Source organism: Lupinus angustifolius, chromosome LG08, assembly GCF_001865875.1.
Source record: "Lupinus angustifolius cultivar Tanjil chromosome LG08, LupAngTanjil_v1.0, whole genome shotgun sequence".
In the NCBI taxonomy this organism is placed as follows: domain Eukaryota; kingdom Viridiplantae; phylum Streptophyta; class Magnoliopsida; order Fabales; family Fabaceae; genus Lupinus; species Lupinus angustifolius.
The window spans coordinates 18048913-18074681 of NC_032016.1; the positions used below are offsets into that span (position 1 = coordinate 18048913).

General features: G+C 34.5%; 1 protein-coding gene and 1 pseudogene across 3 annotated transcripts; both read left to right on the plus strand.

Moving 5' to 3' along the window:
- Positions 10712-13865, plus strand: LOC109353956 (annotated as a pseudogene).
- LOC109354963 (calcium-dependent protein kinase 29-like) lies at positions 14988-24549 on the plus strand. Of its 3 annotated transcripts, XM_019597819.1 has the most exons (9): positions 18947-19646; positions 21890-22033; positions 22474-22626; positions 22888-23003; positions 23249-23416; positions 23676-23803; positions 24017-24116; positions 24206-24298; positions 24380-24549. In XM_019597819.1, exons 1-8 carry the CDS (start codon positions 18947-18949, stop codon positions 24284-24286), a joined length of 1590 nt encoding a protein of 529 aa, XP_019453364.1. In that variant the 3' UTR covers positions 24287-24298; positions 24380-24549. The 3 variants fall into 3 exon arrangements, with proteins under 3 accessions (XP_019453366.1, XP_019453365.1, XP_019453364.1); XM_019597821.1 differs by lacking the exon at positions 18947-19646 and adding an exon at positions 14988-15742 and having other exon boundaries at positions 24206-24549; XM_019597820.1 differs by having other exon boundaries at positions 18823-19646; positions 24206-24549.

Here is a 25769-nt window from a genome sequence, read left to right on the forward strand (position 1 = left end):
TCAAGGGTATATGGCACATGTTTTCAAACTTGGAGATAAAGAGAAGATTATATGAAGATTAAAGAGAGATTAATCAATCTCCCAAAGATGCACACGGCTAGAAACAAGGAAAGAAGATAGGAAGCTCAATCTTTTAAGGTGCACAAGGCTATAAAATAGGGAATCCTAATCTCATCTCCAACCAACAACAAATCAGATTGGATTCAAATTAAATATGATTAGTTCCTCAAGATGAAGTCAAATTGATCAAGTCTCTTCCTTCTCCTCAACAAATTCGGCCAACCATCTACCAAAACCGAATTACACTCAAGACTAAGTCAAACAAGCAATTCAACTCAACCAATTGATATTACTTAGGATTTTAATTCTATGTTTATTAGCAGATAATTTGATTTATATCTTCAATTTTATCTATTCAGCCAAGGCAACTTTACCTATTTATATTTTGATCAAAGCATTAATAAAAGTTAAGTTGAATTTTGAGTAAATTTGAATTGTTTTAGTTGAGAGCACTTCTCCTAAACCTAGGTTGGTCGTGGCCACCACTAACAAGTTCTTATCAAGCTTCCTTGCTTGTGGCGAACATCATAGCTTATCAAGCTTCCATGCTTGTGGCGCTTTCTCACCTTCCATTCTTTTCCATCTTCTTCAACAACACTTAAATTGGGGGTATAGTAGGTGTATTTAGGTTTTTTTGGCGGTGGAGGTGGATCATCTCGAGGGTGTTCGTGTGTTTTTGGGCGTTTGGCTTCCCGTGAGGGGAGGTGGTATTCTCTATGCTCGATGGATGGGTGGTTATGATGGGTTTCTTCCAGATTGATAAATTGTTGAGCCTTAGATCAGAGTTCTTCCATTGTGCGGTCTAAATATTTAGCCAATTCCTGTCTGAAGAGGCTATCCTCTAAGTCTATCACTAAAATATGCTCCGCCACTTCCAGGCTCAAGGTGTGAACCTTCATGACCTATGAGTTGAATTTGTCTAGGTAAGCTCGAAGGGGTTCATGTGACTCATGACATATACCAGACAAGGTGTAGGAAGAACGAGATTGCTCTTTGCTGGTTGTGAAGCGGATGTTGAATCCATTGACGAGAGTGGCCCATTGATCAATACTGTTTGGTGCGGGCCGAGTAAACCACTGTAAGACATCACGTTTCAGAGTGAGGGGAAATGCTCGGCACATGATGGGGTCGATGGCCCCATGGAAGAGCATTGAGGCTTCGAAGGCATCTAAATGATCTTGTGGGTCACTTGTTCCATCATATTGGTCGATGTTGCTAGGTCGGGTAAGATGTTTAGGGAGTGGTGAAGATATGATGGTTTCTGTGAAAGGATGTCTTGCTCATGAGAAGTTGTTGGGGGGTATTAGTGTAGATGCTTCGGCGGATTCAGCGAAGTGCTCATCGACAACTGGCCTCGAGGGTTATTACTGGGTTCAGGTCTATGCTGGCGAAGTTCAGCTAGTAGTTGGGTCTGTTGTTGGATAATTTGACCTTGAATTTGGATTATGTGGAGGAGTTGTTGGGTGGTGGATGCTTTTGGGATGGGGTTGAGTGGATGACTTTGGCTAGCCTGTTGAGATGATTGTACCAGTGCTAGGGGGTCAATGGAAGGGGTATCATGATTTGGGGGAATTTTTGTGCTGAGTAGTTCTGCTTGGCTAGGTGGTTGAGTTTTGTTACGGATGGTCACCATGTTGTAGGTAAGCCACAGATGACGCCAATGTTCTTTGTTGTTAAGAGGGAATGGTCGGTAACTAGAGTATGGAGGCCATTGATGAATGTTCGGCAGAAGGTGAAAAATTAGGGGATGTGGTCGAATGTCGTTTGGACCCGCTGGGGGAGGTACCTGAGAATGTTCTCCGACGATCAAGTCAGTTGAATATTCTAGAGAGATAAGGAGAGTAAATAAGAGAGAAGTTAGAATAATAAAATGTAGCAATAAATGAGGGGAATGAGAATTAATTATACCCCTGTATGATCTCTCCTATTTATAGAGCTTATAGAATGCTGAGATGACATCTGATCATTGGCCAACCTCTAATGGACATAAAAGACGTACTCTGGTCGTCCTTCCTTGTCCTGTGAATCTTCCCTTGTCAAATTGTCGGGGACAGGCGGGATGTGTAGGTGGCGTGGCATGTGGCCTGCTATCTGACATTGAAGGTGGGTCAACGACGCATTACATGGTGGGTCAGATGTGCATTAAATAGTGAGTTAGAGGTGCATTAAATGGTGGGTCAGATGTGCATTGAATGCTGAGTTAGAGATATTAATGATGTGTCATGAGTATTTATAGTTTGTTATAAGTGGGTCCATCCGATGCGAGGATTAAGGTATGTAGGGTACCATATTCTCTATGCTCGGAACGAATGGGCGATTACCCGGTTAGAACCAGGGTAGAACACACATTTAATTTAATTTTAGACAAATCATCCATTCAACCTAATGTTTAAGAGAAAATAATGTGTTTTTACACTTCATGAATTACAATTCTTGTACTAATAATCATTGATTTTAAATAAAGGATGCTGTGGATACGGTAAAAATTCACACTAATAATGTACATCCATAAAATTCAATATGTAATGCCCCGAATCAAGTTTGTTTAGTTTGAAACAACTGTTACAAAAAAAATATGAATCAATCAACTTATGTGCATATACTACCAAAATAAATAAATAACATTGTCCAATGGTGATTTATCCCATTGAAAATGGACTTTATCATTAGATGAATTTTACCCATGTTCAATCTCATAGTTGCTACTTAGAAGGGGATGACATTTTGAAAGAGTGTATTATTCTATATGTCACTACTTATAATTAGCCAGAAAAATATTTAATTACTAAAATTTTAACTTCAATATATTTTAATCAATTAAAAGTGAGTAATACATGAAGTGATACATTTTTGTGAAATAAGATTTGCTTCTAGTTATAAGAGGATTACTTGCACAGCTATAATTCAGATCAATATCTGCTGTACCAAAAGAGTGTGTCAATTTATGTAGCACTTTATCTGATTGATTGAAAAATATATATTTAAATTTAAAATTTAATAATAAATAATTTTTAGATTAATCAGAGAAACTAACACATGAAATGACACACTTTTTAAAATAGAAGAGGTGCTATGTAACCAAGTATTAGTCTACTAGTTATGTTTGTGGGACGTTGAGTCAAAGCAAAATTACAACAAAATGTAAAATTAACATAACATTACGTATTTACTTTTTATATTGTTTTTTCTCATAGTACTATTCTCCCACCTTACAATAATATACTAATTATGTAAGGTATAAAATATATGAGAAGTTTATTCTGAAAGAGCATGGTTAGGTGATTAAAAAAGATTCCTTCCGAAAATTACCTTTTCCCAAGCACATGTACCAAACCCACTTTACAATTTAAATTATTTTTAATCTACATGCCATTAATAGAATGATATAATGGAAACTGGTACTTTCAGGCAAGTCATTTGGCAAATCATATTAAAAATAATCATGTTAGTATTGGTGAAGAGAAAGGATGAATTGAATCTAAAGTAAGACAAGACTTACTCCACATCTCCATTTAAGGCGGAACAAATGAGTTTCTTTAAGTAAAAAAATATATACATTCTTATGAGTTTTATATATTATCATTACATTATATATTATTATATTTTATTATTATTATAGTTGACTCTTAAAAAATATAATAGAAATAAATAATAAAAAGAGTGGTTGTATAAATCACACTTACATAAATATTACACACTTCATTAGATATTGATAAACATAATAAAACATATAATAAGCAATTAAATTAAACTACTCCTTAAGTTAGTTCTTGTTTCAATATAGTCCTTTACTTTAGTCCTACCATTAGTTTGAATGATGAATAGAAAAGATGTTGATTTTATACTTAATTTTAATGAGAGAAATGTCATATTATTATATTTTAATGAATAAAAATGTCAAATCGTGTTATTTTTTCTTTTACTTTTGATATATTTCTTTCTCTATTTAAAGGGAATTATTCCTGTGTGAAATATCTTTCATGTAATAGAGTGCCTTTAGTAATAATTTATTTTTTTAATAAGTTTGGTAGTTACAAATAAAATTGTTAGCTATAAATATCAACCTTTAATTGTTTTAGTTTTAACCAATTTTTTAGAACTTCAATACTTTCTTTTGTAATCTTCTTTCTCTCTATTGTATAACACACGTTCGGGATCCTCCATTTTCATAGGAATCCATTTTCATAAGAATCCATTGAATTTCATACTCTAATTCTTCAAATTTCACATAGTTCCTAGAATTCTACTTTCTACCTTATCAATTGGTATCAGATTAGTTTCTCCTTGGACAACCACTGTAATGACAGAATCAACGCGAAGCCACGCTTCCTTGAGGGTGGTGGAGGAACAATTGGAAAGCAGAATGTCTGCAAGAATTAAATAAAAAATGATGGATTTGGTAGGTTCAATTCAAAAATCTTTAAATGATTCTTTGAAGGTCATGATGGAAGATTTGCTGAAAAATACCTTAGATGACACAGAGGATTCAGCGCAATCTCATATTGGTACCCCAGGAGAGAAATGTAATAATTCTTATTATTCTTGTGGCACACGTTTATCAAGAATTGATTTCCCTCGTCTAAATGGGGATAATATGAAACAATAAGTTTATCAATATAGAACGTATTTCTTGATTGATGGTACCCCTAAAGAAGTTAAGGTGAAATTAGTTGTAGTACATTTTGAACGAAGAGCTTTACAATTGCATCATGCTTTTGTTAAGTCACTATGGACAAGTTCGTGGCCAATGTGGGGTGAATATGTGAAGATGTTGATTGAAAGATTTGGGGAAGTTTGTGATGACCCTATGATTGAGCTTATGAATCTGAGACAAAAAGGCTTTATGGCTGATTATCATGAAGAATTTGATGAAATAATCACAAGATTAGAATTGTCAAAAGAATATACACTTAGTTGTTTTTTAGGGGGTTTGAAGCAAGATGTTCAAATGATGGTGCAGATGTTCCAACCATAGTCGGTAAGGAAAACATTTTTTTTGGCTAAATTGTATGAGTCTTCTCAAAATTCAAGTTCTCTGATATATTTTCCTCTCAAGGGCAATAAACCTCCTATTCTGACCAAGTCTAGTGTTCTTGTCATACCTTCCCTACCAACTAAGGCTCTGGTGGATTTGGTTAAACAAAAAGCTAGCACTAACAGGAGTTTGACTCTTGCTTATATGAATGAATGTAGAGCAAAAGGATTATGATATTTCTATGATACTCTATACACTCTAGAGCATACTTGTCCCATAAGAAATTGGAGCTCCATGTTATAGAAATTGAAGACAGTGGTAAGGATGAGGTTGACATAGGGGAAGCAAGGAATGACACAAAGAGTTTTGGTGAGCCACAAATTTCTATGAATGCTCTTACTGGAATGACTAGCTTTAGAACAATGAGAGTTACAAGGCATTATAACAAAACATCATTGCACATTCTCATTAATAATGGAAGTATTCACAATTTTTTGGATATTCAAAAGGCCAGAGCATTAGAGTACAAGATTGAACAACTAGAACCTTTAATGGTCACTGTGGCTTATGACAATAAACTACAAATCTCAGCAGTAGTTAAGGATTTTTCTTGGACAATTTAGCATACTAATTTTGATTCTAATATGATGTTGATTCCTTTAGGCTGTTTTGATGATATCCTCATTTATATCAAGACTTTGGGGGAACACTTAGACCATCTCACAAGAGTCTTGATATTGACGAGGGACAATTTTTTGTTTCTAAGAAATCCAAGTGTTTTTTTTGGAGTGCAAAGGGTGGAATATTTAGGCTACTTTATTTCAAATGAGGGGATTGCTATAGATCCTACAAAAGAAGCAATTGAGGTTTTTTTGGGTTTAGTAGGTTATTACAGAAGATTTGTGAAAGGTTATGGGGAGTGGCCAAACCTGTAACTGAGATGCTGAAGAAAGACAATTTCTGTAGGACACTTGAGGCCAAAAATGCTTTTCTTGAGCTTAAGCAATTACTTGTTGCTATGCCTGATTTCTCTAAGGTTTTCTTGGTTGAAGTGGATGCTTCATGGCTGGGTTTAGGTGTTGTGTTTATGCAGGATCATCACCCTATTTCATGAATCAGTAGGGCTTTGAGTCTTCAACATCAATCCTTATCTACATATAAGAAGGAATTAATGGCAATCGTCTTTGCTATATAGAAATGGAGACACTACTTGCTCAATATACATTTTGTCATTGAAACTGATCATAGCAGTTTGAAATATACGCTTGGAAAAAGGTTAACCATTGTTTTCCAACAAAAGTGGATAGTCAAGCTTATGAAATTTGACTCTGTAATTGAATACAAGCAGGGTATAGACAATATAGCACCTGATGCATTCTCAAAGATAAATACTTGCAATGTATTATTGGTACATAAAGTGGAATCTGTATTGGTGGATAGAATTAAACAATCCTCACATAATGATGATGGATTGGTCAGATTAAGAAATCAACTTCAAAATTACCCTTCTTCTCATATGCATTACACTTGGCTCAATGATGAATTAAGAAGAAATGGCAAATTGATTATTAACAAAGATGTTCAACTGATGGAAGATATCCTACACTGGCTACATACCACTACTGTAGATGGTCATTCTGGAAGAAATGCTACTATCCAGAGGGTAAAATCTGTGGTATTATGGATGAGTTTGACTAGAGATGTCAAGGCTTCCATCCTTAGATGCCCAACATGCTAGAAATGTAAGTATGAAACAACTGCATCTCCAGGTTTTCTTCAACCATTACCTATTCTAGGCCATGTGTGGCAACATGTAACTATGGATTGCATAGAAGGCTTGTCTCTATCTTCTGGAAAGCAGGTCATATTTGTGGTGGTTGACAGATTGAGTAAGGTTGCACATTTTATGGCTTTATCTCATCCATACACTACTGCTAGTATGGCTCAATCATTTATGGATATTGTCTTCAAGTTGGATGGTTATCCAGACTCTATTACAAGTGATAGGGATCATATCTTCATCTGCAAAATTTGGCAAGATCTGTTTGTCTTGCAAGGGGTGCAGCTGCAACTATCTTCTTCTTATCATCCTCTGACTGACAGTCAATTTGAGATGGTGAATAAATGCTTAGAAACATATATGAGATGTATGTGTTTTGATACTCCTCAATAGTGGCTGAAGTGGTTGCCCTTAGCTGAATGGTGGTACAACACCATATTCCACTCTTCAATTCAAGCTACCCCTTATGAGATAGTGTTTGGCCAGCCTCCACCAACTTATCTTCCATACTTACCTGGTGATTCTAACATTGAATTGGTGGAAAAAAGCTTAAGTAAGAGGGATGAAATGTTGAGGTTGCTGAAGTTTTATTTGAGGAGGGCACAAGATAGAACGAAACAGATTGCAGACAAACACAAAATTGATAGACAATTTTTGGTGGGTGATTTGTTTTATGTGAAATTGCATCCATGTAGACAAATTTCAGTTGAGAATAGAGTTAATGCTAAACTTGCTCCCAAATATTTTGGTCATTATCCTATTTCTAGCAGAGTGGGCAGAGTAGCTTATGTTCTAGTCATTCCCCTTAATTCGAAGATCCACCATGTGTTTCATGTTTCTCAACTAAAGAAACATGTGAGCTAAGCTGTTGCTTCTCCAGATCTTCCACCTTCTGATACTGGCAGTATTACACACAAGGAACCAGAAGCCATTTTATATAGTTTGATTGTGAAGAGGAGGGGTTAGACTGTGACCAAAATGCTAGTAAAATGGAAGCATGAGTTGATAGAAAATGCAACTTGGGAGTTCTTTTTCGATTTAAAGCGAAAATTTCCATCTTTCAATCCATGAAGTCATGGATATACTTAAAGGGGGAATTGATAGGAATTATTCATATGAGAAGTATCTTTCATGTAATAGAGTGTCTTTAGTGATAGTTTCCTTTTTTATTATGTTTGGTAGTTACATTTATAACTGTTAGCTATAAATATCAACTTTTAACTATTTTGGTTTTAACCAAATTTTCAGAACTTCAATACTTTTTCTTGTAATCTTCTTTCTCTCTATTGAATAACATACACTCGAGATCCTCCATTTTCATAAGAATCCCTTGAATTTCATACTCTAATTCTTCGTATTTCGTACCATTCTTAGAATTCTACTTTCTTCCCTATCAATATTTTATTTTAATCCTTCAGGATTTCTTCTCTTTTTTACAACTTTCTAAACATTAAACCAAAATTTATGATGAGAAAACCTACAAAATTATTTGTAATTTTATCAATCTTTACCATTAAAAAATGGACATTAAGCTAACATGGGCTTGAAAAAAGAAAATAAGTCAATGAATTTATTTGAATAAACAAATATAGAACCAATTAAAAATGAGATGGATTCATTTACTTCAGGTGCATGTTTAAAAAAATTATTTCGTATCTTAATCATCAATTCTAAGAAAATTAAATGATTTAAGTCTACATACTAATTTAATGTGTAAAAGAATTTACATTAGATGAGGATGATGCAATACTTTTAGCTTTTGATTTAGGTATATGGCCCGACCTTATTCACACAGACAGAGAATTAAACAACTATGTTAATGTGTACTATATGATATCTTATATGAAATCTCAATTGCCAATTACATTTTCTATTCTTATGCTTCTTTCATATACACACTAGTTTTACACATAGAAAGTAAAGAACATATAAGCCAAAAATGGTTGTTGTTTCTCATTCTATTACACAGTATCAAATTTATATAATGAAGATGCTGAAACTTCTTCTACTAACAATGGCTTAAAAGATAAAAATAATAAAGTTTTATATGCTAACAATGATGCTCATATGATTAGAACAAATGATGAAGTTGTGCTTGACCATAACACTCAAATGTCCAATCACTCTGTTGACTACACTAGGCCTGAGTTTGATGCACCAGACTACTCTGCTGATACACCAGATCCTGCACCAGATCCTGTTGTTGTTGCTTGTTGCACTAAGCCTGACCAAGACTTCCACACCGATACACCAGTATTTCACCAAGCCAAGTCCAGAACCTGTTGTTGCATAACCAGGCCAAATGCTATGCCAAACCATGCTAATCAATACTATAGGACATTGGATCAGTGTAGGGAGATTCCTGGATCAACTAGCTCCAATACTGGGAGATTGGGCTTCGGTCATGAGCCAACCAACCTTGACCAAGGCTTGGCCAACATGATCAGCAATATGACCTCTTATTTTGTGCAGTCCAGAATTGCTTGCGATACAAGCAAGAGGCATAACTCCTAAGTCTTTAGTCTTTGTTGTATTTTAGCACATGTTTCTTATGGATTTTAGTTAGTTATTCTAGTTGTTAGTTATTTCTAACTACCCTTATGTCCTATAAATAAAGGGGTTAGTTTCTGTATCAATTCAAGTAATTCATTCTTCTCATAAATAAAATTCAGCACAAGTTTCTTTTTAGATTCTTTCCTCTTATTTCTTCTCTTCATCTCTTGAAGGAGTGAAGTTTTCTCAAGTTCTTTGTGATACTTTTTGTAATGGTATCAGAGCTCTTTTAAGAGCTCTGATACATTCACCATGACATTCACTCCTCCACCCAATCCAATCATCATGCAACCCACATTAAATCCATCACAAGAGCCAGGGAACCTCTATTATGTTCATCCATTAGAAAATCCAGCAAATGCACTAGTGTCACCCCCTCTGGATGGTGAGAATCATCACCAATGGAGTAGAGCAATGAAAATGAGCCTCATAAAAAAAGAAAAGGTGGAATTCATGGATGGAACAATCAAGATGCCACCAAGATTAGACCCACTCTACAATGCATGAGAGAAGGCCAACAATATACTAATCTCTTGGATAACAAGATCAGTAACATTCTCAATAGCACAAAGCATCATCTGGATGAACAAGGCTTATGAGATATGAGATGAATTGAATGAGAGATTTTCTCAAGGGAACTTGTATAGAATTGCAGAACTTTAAGGGTCTTTGGCAAATTTCAAACAAGGTGATCTCACTGTAAGCAACTATTTCAGAGAATTAAAAGTCTTGTGGGGTAAGCTTGATAACTTCAGGCCCATGCCAAAGTGAAAATGTGAAATACCTTGTTGTGGTGATGTCATTCTTGATGTGAAGAAACACAGAATTGAGGATAGGGTGATAATCTTCTTAAAGGGCCTGAATGATTCCTATGCTTGTGTAAGATCACAGATAATGATCATTAACCCTCTTCCATCCATTAGCAAGGTGTTTTCACTCATCGTTCAGCAAGAAAGAAAGCTATATGGTCAAGATTTGAATCCCAAGGCCCTAGCAGCATCAAGCAATTGGAGAAGAGGAAGCTTCCCAGGAAGAGGACAAAGCTCAAACAGATCTTTTGGCTCAAACAATCCTGGCAGAGGTAATTCAAATGGAGCAGGAAGAGGAGCATGGAACAAGAATACCAACTATGGAAAATATTGTACACACTGTAAGAAGAATGGACACATAGTGAAAGCATGCTATAGGTTGCATGGATTCCCTGCAAACTTTGGTTAGAGTGATCAAGTGAACTTAGTAAGGAGTCCAAGACAGAAGATCAAAATCAGATCTTGAATCAACATACAGATGAGAATGACACAATTTATGGTCTGAGCAAACAACAATATCAAGGATTAGTGAGCATGCTGCAACATTCAAATGGAGGAACACCAAGAGTAAAAGAATGTGAGCCAATCAACAATGCTAGCAGTGTCTTGTCAACTGCTTCAGGAATCCATGATAACAGAACATGTAATCCTAAACTAAAATCTCCTTTTGTAAGTTGGATTCTGGATAGTGGTGCAAGAGACCATATAAGTTCAGACCTATCAAATTTCTCTGCTTATGCTCATATTAAGCCCATTAGAGTAAAATTGCCTAATGGAAGTAAGGTCATAGCAAGTATCTCTGGAGCAGTATCCCTTCTCCCAAACCTTATAATACATGATTTGCTATACCTACCAAGTTTTTCATATAACTTGATCTCCATATCTAAGCTAGCATTGAGATATGGTTATGTGCTATCTTTTAATGCTGATCATTGTGAAATTCAGGAGAAGAGATCCTTGAGGATGATTGGTTCAGCTAGGTCTATCAATGAATTATATGTTTTAAAGACTAGTAGGATAACTCATCATATTAATTCTTTAGCTTCTGTTTCTGATTCCAATCTATGGCATTTTAGATTAAGGGATGCATCACAGAATTGTATGAATGATATAAAGAACACTTTTCCTTTTGTTAAATTCAATAAGGATTATATATGTGATATTTGCCATCAAGCTAAGCAAAGAAAGTTACCTTTTCCCTGAAGTAAATCTCATTCTTTACATAAGTTTGATTTAGTGCATGTAGATATATGGGGCCTTACTCCACACCTTCTATCCAAGGATATAAGTACTTCTTGACCATTGTGAATGACCACACTAGATACACTTGGGTATAACTTATGAGAACCAAGGCAGAAAGCTCTAAGATTCTACAAGATTTCATTGCCATCATATTCTTATTGCCTCCTCTGGTCCTGGCACTGTTAGAATGCAAGTATCTGTGGACACCAAAACAAACAAGAATTTCTCTCTTCAAAAGTCCCAAGAAGCTTTCATTGCTGCCATGGTATAGAATAGTTACTCAATTCCCATTTCACTTTTTTAATTCTTACATGCATAACTTGTATAGTTGTATCATTCAGCTAATTGTCACCTGATACGCGGTTCTGTATACTATGGTGACATAGTATGTCATATGTGGTATGTTATCATGTTAAATTTCCGTAAGTTAGGTTAGGGTATACTCAGTAAGGATTCTATAGTTTCCCGCACATGCATTTCTAGTACTGTTTCGTGTATGTATTAATCAACTTTTCCTTCACTATAGGAGATATACCCCAGTATTTATGCAGGTAAGCTCATATCACCAATTATTCTTTTTTTTTTGGTTGTGAAAATCTGGTTCATTCCTTCTAGAGAAACAATTCACATAATAACCATGAATTGGTATGCAAGAACCAATTTCACGGTTCTCTGTCAAAATGAGAGAATTGCTATTTAGTAGGAGAAAACCAATCTGAAAATATTTTGATGTGTATTCAGGATTTGATGCCTGGAGGTGTTAATTCCCATGTTCGTGCCTTTAAATCTGTTGGTGGACAACCAATTGTGATCGATTCAATTAAGGGATCTCGCATGTGGGATATTGATGGCAAAGAATATATTGATTATGTGGGTTCTTGGGGTCAGCAATACTTTGGTCATGCACATGATAAGGTTATTTAAATTTTTATTACATAATGAAGTGCTATGGTACTTCTTAGGTTAAGATTATATGTTTTGTTCTTCTGAGATCTTATATCCTATTACTGTGTTTTCTTGTGTCTTGTTCTGCTCTTGACTAGTTGAATTTCTTGTTTCTGCTGATATTTGTAGCATAGTTTGAGAGATTCATTACTTCTTATTTTCTTTTACTTATTTGGCTTCAGAGAGATTCTTTCATACTAACATCATTTTGTTGCTGCTATATTCTCCATAATGATTTGTTAAGACCTTTTTCCTATCAAGTAATTGTACCCGATATTGGTAATTCATGAAAATTGAAGCGGTAAAATGAGTAATAAGACTACTTGAAATTAGTGAAAACAAGATCCTGCAACCAGTGGATGATTCTGCATACAATGTCCTGTGATTTTCTGGTATACATTTCCCTCAGGTACTCGTGGCCCTGGCTGAAACGATGAAAAAAGGAACAAGCTTTGGCGCACCTTGTCTTCTAGAAAACATTTTAGCTGAAATGGTCATCTTTGCAGTTCCCAGTATAGAAATGGTTCGATTTACGAATTCAGGCACAGTAGCATGCATGGGGGCGCTCTGCTTGGCCCGTGCTTTTATGGGGAAGCATAAAGTCATAAAGTTTGAGGGCTGTTACCATGGCCATGCTGATGCATTGCTAGTTAAGGCAGGTAGTGGAGTTGCCACTTTAGGACTTCCTGACTCCCCTGGTGTTCCTAAAGCAGCCACTTCGGACACCCTTACAGCTCCATTCAATGACTTATCAGCCATAGAGAGACTATTTGAGAATCACAAAGGACAGATTGCAGCAGTTATCCTTGAACCTATTGTAGGGAACTCTGGTTTCATTGCTCCTAAATTGAATTTCCTTACCGGCATACTCAAAATCACCAAAGAGAACAACGCTCTCCTCATCTTTGACGAAGTTATGACTGGATTTCGATTGCCATATGGTGGAGCTCAAAATCACCAAAAATAATTGGTGGTGGTTTGCCAGCAGGTGCATATGGTGGGAGGAGGGATATTATGAAGATGGTTGCACCAGCAGGACCTGTATACCAGGCTGGAACCTTGAGTGGGAACCCTTTGGCTATGGCTGCAGGAATAGAATAGAAACTCTGAAGCTTATTAAGGAGCCAGGAACTTATGAATACTTGGATAAAATCACAGGTGAACTTGTCAAAGGTATTATAGAAGCTGGCAAGAAGGTTGGTCATTCAATGTGTTGGGCATATAAATGGGATGTTTGGTTTTTTCTTTGCAGAAGGACCTGTATGCAATTTTGGAGATGCTAAAAAGAGTGATGAAGCTAAGTTTGCTAGGTTCTACTGGGGAATGTTGGAGGAAGGTGTATATTATGCACCTTCACAGTTTGAAGCTGGGTTTACAGCTTGGCACATACTTTGGATGACATCAAAATGACTATAGCAGCTGCTGAGAGAGTTTTGCAGCAGCTTTGAGTTATGCAAAAACGTTTTACAATTTTGTTATCGTTCAACAACTTTGTACATGAAAGCTTGTCTTTAGGTTTGACAATTGCTCTTTCTTGTTAAGTGCTAACCTATATTCACATAAATATAATGCTGTCCCAATATTATTTAGAAAAGTTTTATGGTTTCTGGTATTTTTTTAGATTAAGTTCCCACTCAACTTTTCAATATTGAGAGTAGGGGGAGCATGTGTGAGGTTGGAATGATTGTCCCGATTCTAAATGTTGGTCGGATTGTTTTTTTGAACCCAAACGTGACCCTAAATGTTGGTCGTGTTATTTTTTTGAAACCAAACCTAGACCTAAAGGCTAACTCACTCCAAATGTCGAATTAGCAAGCTTTTGAAGCTGAACTTGACCCTAAACCTCATTAAATATAATGCACACCCATTTTACATAAAATCTTCTCAATATTATTATGAGTATTTAAATTTGACAAATGAAATTATATATGTAGATATTTTGTTAACTCTGTACATAATTGAACATCCACATACAAACATGATGAATGAGTAACCATGAGATGAGTCGGGTCGAGTCATTCTTGTCCCTTGTCCGACCCTTTAATATTGTTTACATTTAATTCTTGAATCCAAACTGGGACTTAGACCCAATGAAACTCGACCATATTCAAACCAATCATGATTAGACTAAACTAAGTGAGCGGGTAGAGTATGATCATGCCCGCCTCTAGTTCAGAGCATGCTTTGTGAAATTGGGTACATGGGAGGTTTCCCATGAGCCACCCTGGGTGCTCCAACCTCTTCTTCTGGCTGTTAGTGCCACTATTGTTCTTTAATTTCTTAGTCTTTTAGTTCCAAAGCACAAATATGTACGGAGAGCATAGCTCTTTAACTACTAGGAGAAGAAATCCTCATAAATAAGAACTAATAGATGCAAAGCGTTCATGACATAGTAAACCCATTAGAAGTTTTTAATTAGATACTCGTCTCTTTCTTATCCACTCGGGTAACAATACCAAGAGTAACAGAATTGGTTCTATTCCAAAGCGTGAAGCTACAAGCTTAGGAGTTATTATATTCCTGTACTCTAGTCCAAGGGAACAAGCTAAGCAAAGCACAAACAAAAAAAAGTGGAAATACTAAGTAACCATATGAATCCCAACAAATCATATATAAGGTCTAAGCATGTTGGTAACATAAGAAAACATAAAAAAATTCAGTTTGCTACATAAAAAATTCAAACTACACCCTCTGAGAACATGGGTCTGGGTTTGTTTAAGGCATTGTTTTGTTGCACCAAAACTCGTGAAATTCCGATTCTCACCTCGGATTCGTCTCCTCAGTATACCTACAAACAACCTAGGAAAAACCAACCAATTCCAACACCACCACCTCATCGTCCCAACAAACCTAGTCAATCTTCACAAATAGGACCAGTTTTAGGGAAACCTTACGTAAACATAAACATAATGTATGAAATGAAGAAAGAACTAGGAAGAGGCCAATCTGGTGTGACTTACCTTTGTGTAGAGAAGTCCACAGGAAGAGAATATGCATGCAAATCCATATCAAGGAGGAAACTTACATCGAAGCGAGAAATCGAGGATGTAAGAAGAGAGATTCTGATTCTGCAGCATCTTTCAGGGCAACCAAACATTGTCGAATTTCGGGGTGCTTACGAGGACCGACAGTACGTACACCTAGTGATGGAATTGTGCAGTGGTGGTGAGTTATTTGATCATATTATTCAAAAGGGGAACTACTCGGAACGTGAAGCTACTAAAATCATGAGGCAGATTATGAATGTGGTTCATGTGTGCCATTTCATGGGTGTGATGCATCGTGACCTTAAGCCAGAGAACTTCTTGTTGACTAGTAAAGATGGGAATGCTGCAGTTAAAGCTACTGATTTTGGACTCTCTATTTTCATTGAGGAAGGTTAGTTTGCTTGCTCAATGCCTTTCCTTCTATTTTGCTTGATGCTCTTAATAACTCTTCTACAATATGCACATCATTTTAATTTGTACACTGTTTTACATTTAATTAAGCATATACAATTATATGCGAAATTCATTTTTTTGTCTGACACCCTACACGTGATCACATGGTGTAGGGTTAGATTGATGGGCTAAAGACACTCTTAAATTTGAGTTTACATGGTTAAGATCATAGGATTACAAATTTTTGTTGACTAATTTCTCTCGGGGTGTGTGACCCCTTCCGACAAATGTTGCTAACATGAATTGAATCTTTTATCTTTGGTCATTCTAGGATCTAGTAGGGTTTTACTCCACTATATCAAACTATAATTACGGTCACAAAAGTTATATTTGCCTAAAAAAACAATAGTAATAATTGGGGCTTGATTCCTTCATTCAAAACTGGATGGGTCTTTGACATTGTTATCGGCTAGCAATGTTTGTGCTTGATACATATCTTTCAATGCTAAGCGTGTGTCGCAAAATTCAGAAAAAACTATCCTCGACTTGGCAGAGAGCATTAGGGTCATAACGTTGGAATAAGGTTCTAAATGAAGGAAATGTTACTCTGGTCCATCTAGCGCATAAAATTAGTCAAAAAATTAGAGCATATTTCACTTTCAACTGGAATTAGAATTGGAATTAGAATTGAGTTAGTAGTGATGATAGCAAATATGGCGATGATAGTAGTAACATTAACGGTATGATAATGGTGATGACAATGTTATTCCTCTTCAAGGTGCATCAAATACACTGTTACCTATAGAATGTTAATTCTTATATAACCCTAAGAATTGCAAATAAATTAGAATTCGTCCTTGCAGTTATGATGTTAATTCCAAAGTAATTTTCAATGTGTATGATTATAATTTCATGCACCGGAGTAGCGCATAACATTATTACTTGCATTAGATGAAGAAACTCCATAGAGAAGGGGAAGACAATAATTAGATGGTGGTGTGAGTTTTCACTCATTTAATTTTTTTTAATTGAGAAATGGGACCAGTGTTCTAGTTGTGGCTTCACAAGCATCTACCAACAATACATCGGTTTAGTAGTATATGATTCCGTTAGATTTATAAAATAATTAAAATGTCAAAATTTGATTCTAGAGCAACATTTATTGAGAGATAAAATTACACACACTTCAAAAAAAAGATAAGTTTCTCATGCAGAGATACCCTACCCCAAAAAAAAAGTATTAACCCAAACTCATCTTGATAGACTTTTGTTTCCTTTAACTAGAATTAACCTATCAGCCCAACCCAACCCATAATTTGGACATTGGAAATGATCAAATGGGTGTGTTAAGCCTGGTTTGAACTCACATATTAATCTGTTCTATAAATTATTTTTTCCATCATTTTTTCTCTTTACATATCCTAAACAACTATATATAGTGTGATGTCTCTTCTTGTGGATTTCATTTCCCTGCTTAGTTTGTAACCTTTTGTTTTTGAGCTAACTCAATTAAAATTAGGCTTAATAATATTATGAGAAAATGACCTTCCACTAAAATTTTCACGTTTATGTTACTCACACCCCTTCATGATTGTTTTGACTTTTGAACTCCTTCTCTCAACACTAGTAAGGCCCATAAATGGGCTTAGTTCTCTAGAATATTAGGACTGCCTTTAGTCCAAAGCCTAATGTGTATAGAATTATATCTTATTTGTTGTGTTATGATAAAAATATATTTAATTAATATATATATTTATATCAAATAATTTTAAATTATAATTTTTTTCATCAATTATACAAAGTAATATGGAGAGTGATACATATTTTTTGGACACTAGATATACACCCCTCTAACAAATATGATGAGTATATTTCTGTATAAAAAGAGATGAGTATAACTATTGGAATAAATGTAAAATGTAATTAAATTAGAGGATAAAGAGAATAAAATATTTTGTCATATTATGAGATAAGTTTTTTCCCATATGCATTAAAATTATAACATGTATCCTACTTTTGTATCTTTTAGAATTATTTTTATAAAAAATGGTTAAATAAGAAATATGTCATAATTTTAATGACTGAGAAATATATGATGAAATATTTTATTTTGTTTCGGCTAACACGTAGCATAGACCCAAAACATTATGGAGAGCATATATGCCAAAAACACACTATTGAAAACATTATGTATGGGAATCTCGAATCCTAATTTGACCTTCACATTGAAACCTGTCTCTAGTTTGACTACACTGACTAATTCAATGGTATTGGAGTGTTAAAGTAAGAATTTTTGGAATACATTCGATAAACATTTTCTAAGATTTAGGTATAAGAAATCTATATATGGTTTTCCTTTTGTTTGAGTATGAAACCTTAAAAACTGATTTTCTGTGCGTAATTCTGGACAAGTTATATATATATTCCAGTCCACAAACCGAGTAATAATTGTAAACAAAAAAGTCGATATGTAACAAAAATAAAACGGTAGTAATTATTGTTTGTTTTATGCTAGGTTTGAATCGGAATGTTTTTGCAATGTTTTTTTACGTGCGTGCAAAAAATTAAATTGGAACGCGCAATTATATAGTAGATATTATCTTTAGAAAACACTTTAATTATGTAACAAAAAAGCACTCCAAATAAATATTACAATATCTTGGATTGTGAAACACGTTAATAACATTCTCTGTCATGTAGTGGGCCTGGGTTGGAATTCTCAGAAACTTCCAATAAAATCAAACAAAACTTTCACATGAAGCGCATAAGAACAAGCATAACTAGAATACTTCCTAGCACTAAATGCAAGTTACCCTCTCCAGCAAAGCATAGAGAGTATAGGGACGAGGATATTCTCCTGTAAAAGTACTTCAAAAGTAAAAGAAATAAATCATATGATAGGATAATTTTATATTAAAAGTAAAAACAAAAGTAATAACTTCTCTTTCCAATACTGGAGATGGGGAGATAAATCTCATTTATAATATAAATACAAAAGAGTATTAATACTTTTATGAGAGAGTTCATTACTAGAAAGGAACCCAACCTTTATAAAAAGGGTAGACTTCTTGGTGAAGATTGAGGACCATCCCAACAACCTAAGAGAAAAGCAAAGCATATATTAACAACACTAGCATCATACTTGGCAAATAAAGCTTCCTCTTTTTTCTTTCCACCAAGCAACTCTCATATCATATCCCAAATGGGAAATTGCTTCACGAAATCCCACAACAATGAAGTACCAATCTCATATGAATCAAATTCACCACCCCATGATTACCAACAACTCCCAAAGAGAACCACTCCTCAACAACAACAACCTCATTACCCATACCATGCTCCAAAATCAGACCCTTATCCATCTACATCATCATCATCTTATTATTCTGAAGCTGCACCAATCTTAGGCAAACCATATAGTGACATAAAATCTCTTTACACTCTTGAGAATGAACTAGGCAGGGGCCAATTTGGTATCACATATCTTTGTACCGAAAAGGCCACGGGTCGAAAGTACGCTTGTAAGTCCATTGCAAGAAGAAAGCTAACAAGAAAGAAGGAAATTGATGATGTTAAGAGGGAAATTATGATCCTACAACACTTAACTGGACAACCAAACATTGTTGAATTCAAGGGTGCTTATGAGGATAAACAATATGTGTATTTGGTCATGGAATTATGCAAGGGTGGTGAACTTTTTGATAGGATCATTGCTAAGGGAAGTTACTCTGAGCGTGAAGCTGCTTCTATATTTAGGCAAATTGTTAATGTGGTTCATGCTTGTCATTTCATGGGGGTTATCCATAGGGACCTCAAACCTGAGAATTTCTTGATGGTTAGTAAGAATGATGATGCACCATTGAAAGCCACTGATTTTGGGTTGTCTGTGTTCATCGAAGAAGGTTAGTTCTTTCCAAAAATCACCATTCTCAACTATTTTCAGACAACTTAGATTTTTATAACACATAATACTCTTATGTTGTGTTATAATAAAAAGTTTTCGGAATTAGTTGTACGAATAACATTACTCTAGTTTGGTTGGGCTGAGTTCCTGTAGGTTCTTTTGCATATATAGTTTGCTTGTCGTTAGATTTATGTAGCCGATCCAATCCAATAGGATAAAAGCTTGATTGTTGCTATAATCTGTTTGTGTTCTCATCTTTATTTATGCATTAGGTTGATTTTTTTTTTAATTTACATTTACAACATGATTGTTTGGAATTAAATTTTAATTGCCTCTCTTTTAGCTTTTTCTTTTTTTATTTAGTAAAAAGATTCAAAAGACTGCAGTCAATGTCCAAGTTTGTTGGATTCCGTTTCCAACTTTAGATTACACATTGTACTTTAGCATGGGATAACTTAGTTTGCTTAGCAAATATTATTGAGTTAGATTACTATTGAATTTAAAGTTTGGGTGAAAAGATTACATTATAGATCAAGATGACCAAGTCAAATACTATTATTGGAATATGAAGTCAACCAATCAAGTAAACGACCTCCTATATAATAATGACTGGTCAACCAAGTAAACGGTTTCCCATTAGAAAAAAGAGCAACAGAGGAAAAGCAGAGAGAAGAAAAGCAAAGGCACTCGTGGGAACTCAGTGACTGATTTGGAACCTAGAATTTAGTGGACCCTCATAGTGGCTATTAACACACTAGTACCATCATCATCATATGATCCAAATTCCACTCATAGAATAGAGGTGTAAGCTTGTAGGGCATGTTTAATATAAAAGGACCAATGAGGAGGCAACACATCCATGTTATTGAGTTTTTTCGGTTATTGAATTAGAACAAGGATCTGGTGTTTCAATACTGTCTCATCATGCAAAAAGAATGAATGGACAACATTTAGGACACTAGATATTTGTTCCTTGAATTCAAGGAGCTTCAGCCTCAACCATGGAATTTCCTAATTGGTATATAAATTAGTTAATCTCCTTGCTGCAAACAAATTTTGGTATAAAACTCGGGACAAGGCTGCTCCATAATGGCTTTATTTTTAAAGTGAGTTAAGTAAAGAATCTTATCCTATTTATAAGTCACATTAAAAAAAAAACCTTTTGGAGTTTATTTATATTTTCTATTTAACATTTATTATTTTTTCTTATTTACGGTTGTTTATTACTAAGAAACAATAACTTTGTAAAATTTCAAAAAAGAGTTAAGCAGGTAAAATTGTAATGTTATAATATTTTGTTTAAATCAAGAAAAATAATTATCTTAATCCATAAAATATAGTTAATGATATCTAATAACAAAAATGAGATGAAATCACTATCATTAACTTTATAATATACATAAGAATACTCTTAATAGTATAAAAATATAATGTACATAAGAATATATGTTTGGTGTTCTTCGGTTTGGAGGAAGAAGGTAAGAGTCTTCATCTTCTTGTTGCATTTGAGCAAGAATCATCTTTGGCCTCCCACCTTGGGTAGGTGACTCTGATACTCAAGGTAGTATAAGTGCAAATATGTAGAGAGAAGATAGAGTGAGAATATGAATGTGTAAGTTTTGTTCTTCATGAAGGGCTTATTCTAGGGCTTATGCAAGGTTTTGTGTTGTCTAGTCGGCATATTCAGTCTTGTAGTAGGGTTTTATGGCTTTGTAGACAGTAACTAAATCATATCTTGTTATTTTTATCTTTTGCCATAGCTAGCTCATCATCTAGGAATGATCGAGAACCATATGGGCTAGATCTTATTTATCTAGTGACCCGATGCTAATGGTTGGCCTGTGACAGGAACATTCACCAACTAAATAATATAAAAGTATAGATACACTCTTAATTATTGGCCTTAAAACAAACTCACTTTGACCAGCCCCTTACAAAGCAGCTACAAAAGGCAATAATGTACTGTTGACAATGGCAATTACTTTATTAGTGAATAATGGGGACAAAAAATGTATCATCATGGGCGCCAAAAATATAGCATTGTTATTGTTCTAAAGGTTTTGTCAATGATACTTGTCAATGATAATTATTAGGAATTGAGAAGGCTTTACTTTTCAGGTAATGTTTTCTATTTTGAATGTCTTAACCAGTACTTTAAAGGCAATTGTCAGCAAAACAAAATTTGAAGTATTGATTTGATCATATTCATTGAATTGTACTACATAATGATCAATTGTGCAGGTGTAATGTATAAAGAAATTGTTGGAAGTGCATACTATGTGGCTCCAGAGGTGTTAAAACGGAATTATGGAAAGGAGATAGATGTTTGGAGTGCTGGAGTCATTCTATACATCCTCCTATGTGGGGTGCCTCCATTTTGGGCTGGTAAGTTGAATCTGTAAGTGAGTCATTTATTTAATTTTATATTTTGAATCATTTGATCCAATGAGGAATGTTAAAAACATGATCATTGTTTTAATGTCAATCTTACTCCCTTCATGTATAATGTTTCACTTCATGATAATTTGCTTTATAAAATGAGGATATCAATGAATTTTATGAAATGATTTTAAGGGATTCAGCAAATTAGCTTGACCCTGGGCTATTATTGAGAAATAGAAATCTGTATCATCAAAAGATTTTTTCTGTGATTTTTTTCTAGTATGTTTTTTCACTTGGTAGCTTATACATAATGTCAATCAGATTGACTCAATCTTACTCCCTTTAGGTGTTATGTTTCACTTCATGATATATATATTTTGTTTATTGTTTGATTAGTTTTAGTTTTTATTGGTTTAATGACATTATATATTGGACAATTTTAGAAACCGAGAAAGGCATATTTGAAGCTATCTTGGAAGGTGAGTTGGATCTGGATAGTGCACCATGGCCTTCTATTTCAGCTGCTGCAAAAGATTTGATCAGGAAAATGTTGAATTTTGACCCTAAGAAACGCATTACAGCTTCTGATGCCCTTGGTATGTATGTCATTGAATTTTCTCCCACTTAAATTTTCATATTTTTCCTTACTATATCTTTTCATACAAATTCTACAAAATAGTTGATCCTGTCATCACCCCATTTCACAATTGAAAAATCATTTGCTGCCACCTATTGGAATAGAAACAAAGGAACTGAAAAATCACTTCCCTTAATTGTGCTCATGCTTAGTATGGAGCTGCGTTTTTAAAGAGACCAAATTGAATTTTTAATGTCATTCATATTATGCATTGAAACAGAACATCCATGGATGAAGGAAGGTGGTGCAGCATCTGATAAGCCTATTGACAGTGCAGTTTTAATTCGGATGAAACAGTTCAGAGCAATGAACAAGATGAAGAAACTTGCTTTAAAGGTACCTCAACATTTTCAGTTTAATTGTGCATAAAATGTGAATAATATATACGTTCAAATCCCACACAAAAGATATACTAAAGTGTGCATGGTTGAGTAGATGGAAAGTGGAAAGGTGAAAGTTTAAGAATAAAAATCAGTTTACACTTGCTTGGTATAACAAAAATATGAATAGTCAGGAATTAAAATATGCTTAAATTGATTATCTTTCTAGTAATATAAATCTTTTATTTGTGGGTTTGGAAGGTAATTGCAGAAAGCCTTACTGATGAAGAAATCAAGGGGTTGAAACAAATGTTCAAGAATATGGATACTGATCGCAGTGGCACAATCACATTTGAAGAACTAAAGTCTGGATTGTCTAGATTGGGATCCAAACTGAGTGAATATGAAATAAGGCAGCTAATGGATGCTGTAAGTTCTATCATACAAATTTATATATAGAATAAATAGAGTTTAATATTTATATATTGATGGTGTAAAAAGTTTAGCATATCATTCATTATTCATACTAATCATTATTGAATCTTAAATAAAAGTATTATACATGAATTACAATTGTGTAAAATACTTGTATAGATATTAAACTCACAAATATTTATGCCTTTTACCTTCATCAAGCACATTAAATAGTTTGTGGCACATATTTTTCCTTCTTCACATGTTTTATCAGGCTGATGTTGACAACAATGGAACTATTGACTATGCTGAGTTCATCACTGCCACTATGCATCGTCATAAACTCGATAAGGAAGAGAGTTTGCGTAAAGCTTTTCAATATTTTGACAAGGATAACAGTGGGTCAGTATGCAATTCAATAATGTGATACTTACATAGTTATATTGCTTAGTCCTAAATAATTCTCAATTGCTGAGTTTAGTACCATGAATCATATATTCAATCTTCAATGCAAATCATTGGTCAACATAAATAGATCAAATTTTATGTTGTTTTGTGATCCTGATAACTGATAACATTCTTGCTATCCTGAAGTTTTGTTTTCCCTTTGATCAGTTATGTAACAAGAGATGAGCTTAGACAAGCTTTGACTGAATATAAAATGGGAGATGAAGCAACAATAGATGAAGTCATAGACGATGTTGACACTGACAAAGTGTGTTTTATAGTTATACATTCTCTCTTTACTACATTGTTACATAGTTATACTTTGTTGTGACTAATACTTTGGGCTTCATTTCGCAGGATGGGAAAATTAACTATGAGGAGTTTGTGACTATGATGAGACAGGGTACAGTGGATAATGATGACAAAGAGAAACCATGAGAACTTTACTTCATTGGCATTACTTGAATGATAAGAAAAGGAAAATCCTGGTGTTTGTGGATTTTGCTTCTAAATTGTTGTTTTCTGCTGGAGATTGAAGTACTCTGAATTGGTCAGTGTGCACTTTGTGTAAAATATTTGCACTCAAAATGTAAAATTGTGTATAGTTGTTCTCATAGGACAACTACATTATGTACCTAAAAATAAATAAATAAATCTACCATATATAAAACTATAATGTCAAGACATGCTTATGCTATCAAGTATCGACTGTCCTGTTTGTCTTGTTATATCTTTTGTGTTCTAACTTCCTAAGATTTTACGTCATGTTCTTGTGTGTACTTGTGTAAGTTCTGCTACATAAGGATATGAGGGAGTTTAAGATTATTTTTGGGTAGCTCTTGACTTAACAACTCTAGAAAAAATAATTTGTGGTGGTTTGCAAGAAGGTGCACATGGTGGCATGAGCAGCACCGATTATTTTTAAAATTTTGATAACCTAATATGACCGCAATATTTCGGTTGAAGTAATTATCATAACCATATCATATTGCAATTATGTGTGACACCAAATAATAATGATACAGTCACAACGCAACCGTGACATACATTATTTGGATCGGAAAAACAATGACTATAATCGACATGAATGGCCACAATTGCACAACATTTGAGACCTTGAGTGGTAAGTGTAAGAAATTTTGGTTCACACATATAATGTTTAAATATGTTAGAGTCATTACTTTTATTAGTTAAATTAAAGTGTTCTAGTCCGAGTAAAGTTTATGACCATAAACATAATTATCAAGAAAAATTATTGTGGCCTAAAGAAATAAGTTTTGAAGATAGGATGGTATGCCATTCTCGGCTAGCTTGTTTCAGTCCCTATAAGGACTTATGTAATTTGCATACAAGGCTGAAATCATGGGTCAAGAGACCAGGAGGTGGGGTCATGTAAACCTCTTCATATAATTCACCATGAGTACTCTGGGCAAAAATTAAGGAAAATTAAATGAACACCCAAAGTTGAAGACTTACTGCTGCATATCATCAATCACCCAAACTATGACAACTTTTTGGAGAATCTAAGTTGTAGTCTCCCGGGTGAAGACAAGAGTTCATAACAATCACATTGGGGCAATTTTTGCTGTTACAAAAAATATCAACACTTTTAAGCAAACATACACTCGGGAAAAATAGTTGGGTTTAGTCATTGTCTTAAAGATCATACTGAAGCGGTTTAAGGATCACCTTAAAGGAAAGACATCTTCAAATAAACTAGGCAGATTTTGATGGTACCAATCAACATCAAGCAACAAATATCACTTCAGTCGAGTCTACAAAATTTAATGAATTTCATACACAAGATAAAAAAACACAAATTGAACCATAAGTGATATATTAGAAAAATCGTGCACGAGTCTTACTTATTCCATTCAAACTGTATATATAGTATTCATATCATACATGACATACATACATT

Bases quoted from the DNA above. Each gene is read 5' to 3' on its own strand.
- LOC109354963 (XM_019597820.1), top strand. From the start codon at position 18,947: ATGGGAAATTGCTTCACGAAATCCCACAACAATGAAGTACCAATCTCA. The intron at 19,647-21,889 runs GTTAGTTCTTTC...TCAATTGTGCAG, and splicing joins GTCTGTGTTCATCGAAGAAG to GTGTAATGTATAAAGAAATT. The intron at 23,804-24,016 runs GTCAGTATGCAA...CCCTTTGATCAG, and splicing joins TTTGACAAGGATAACAGTGG to TTATGTAACAAGAGATGAGC.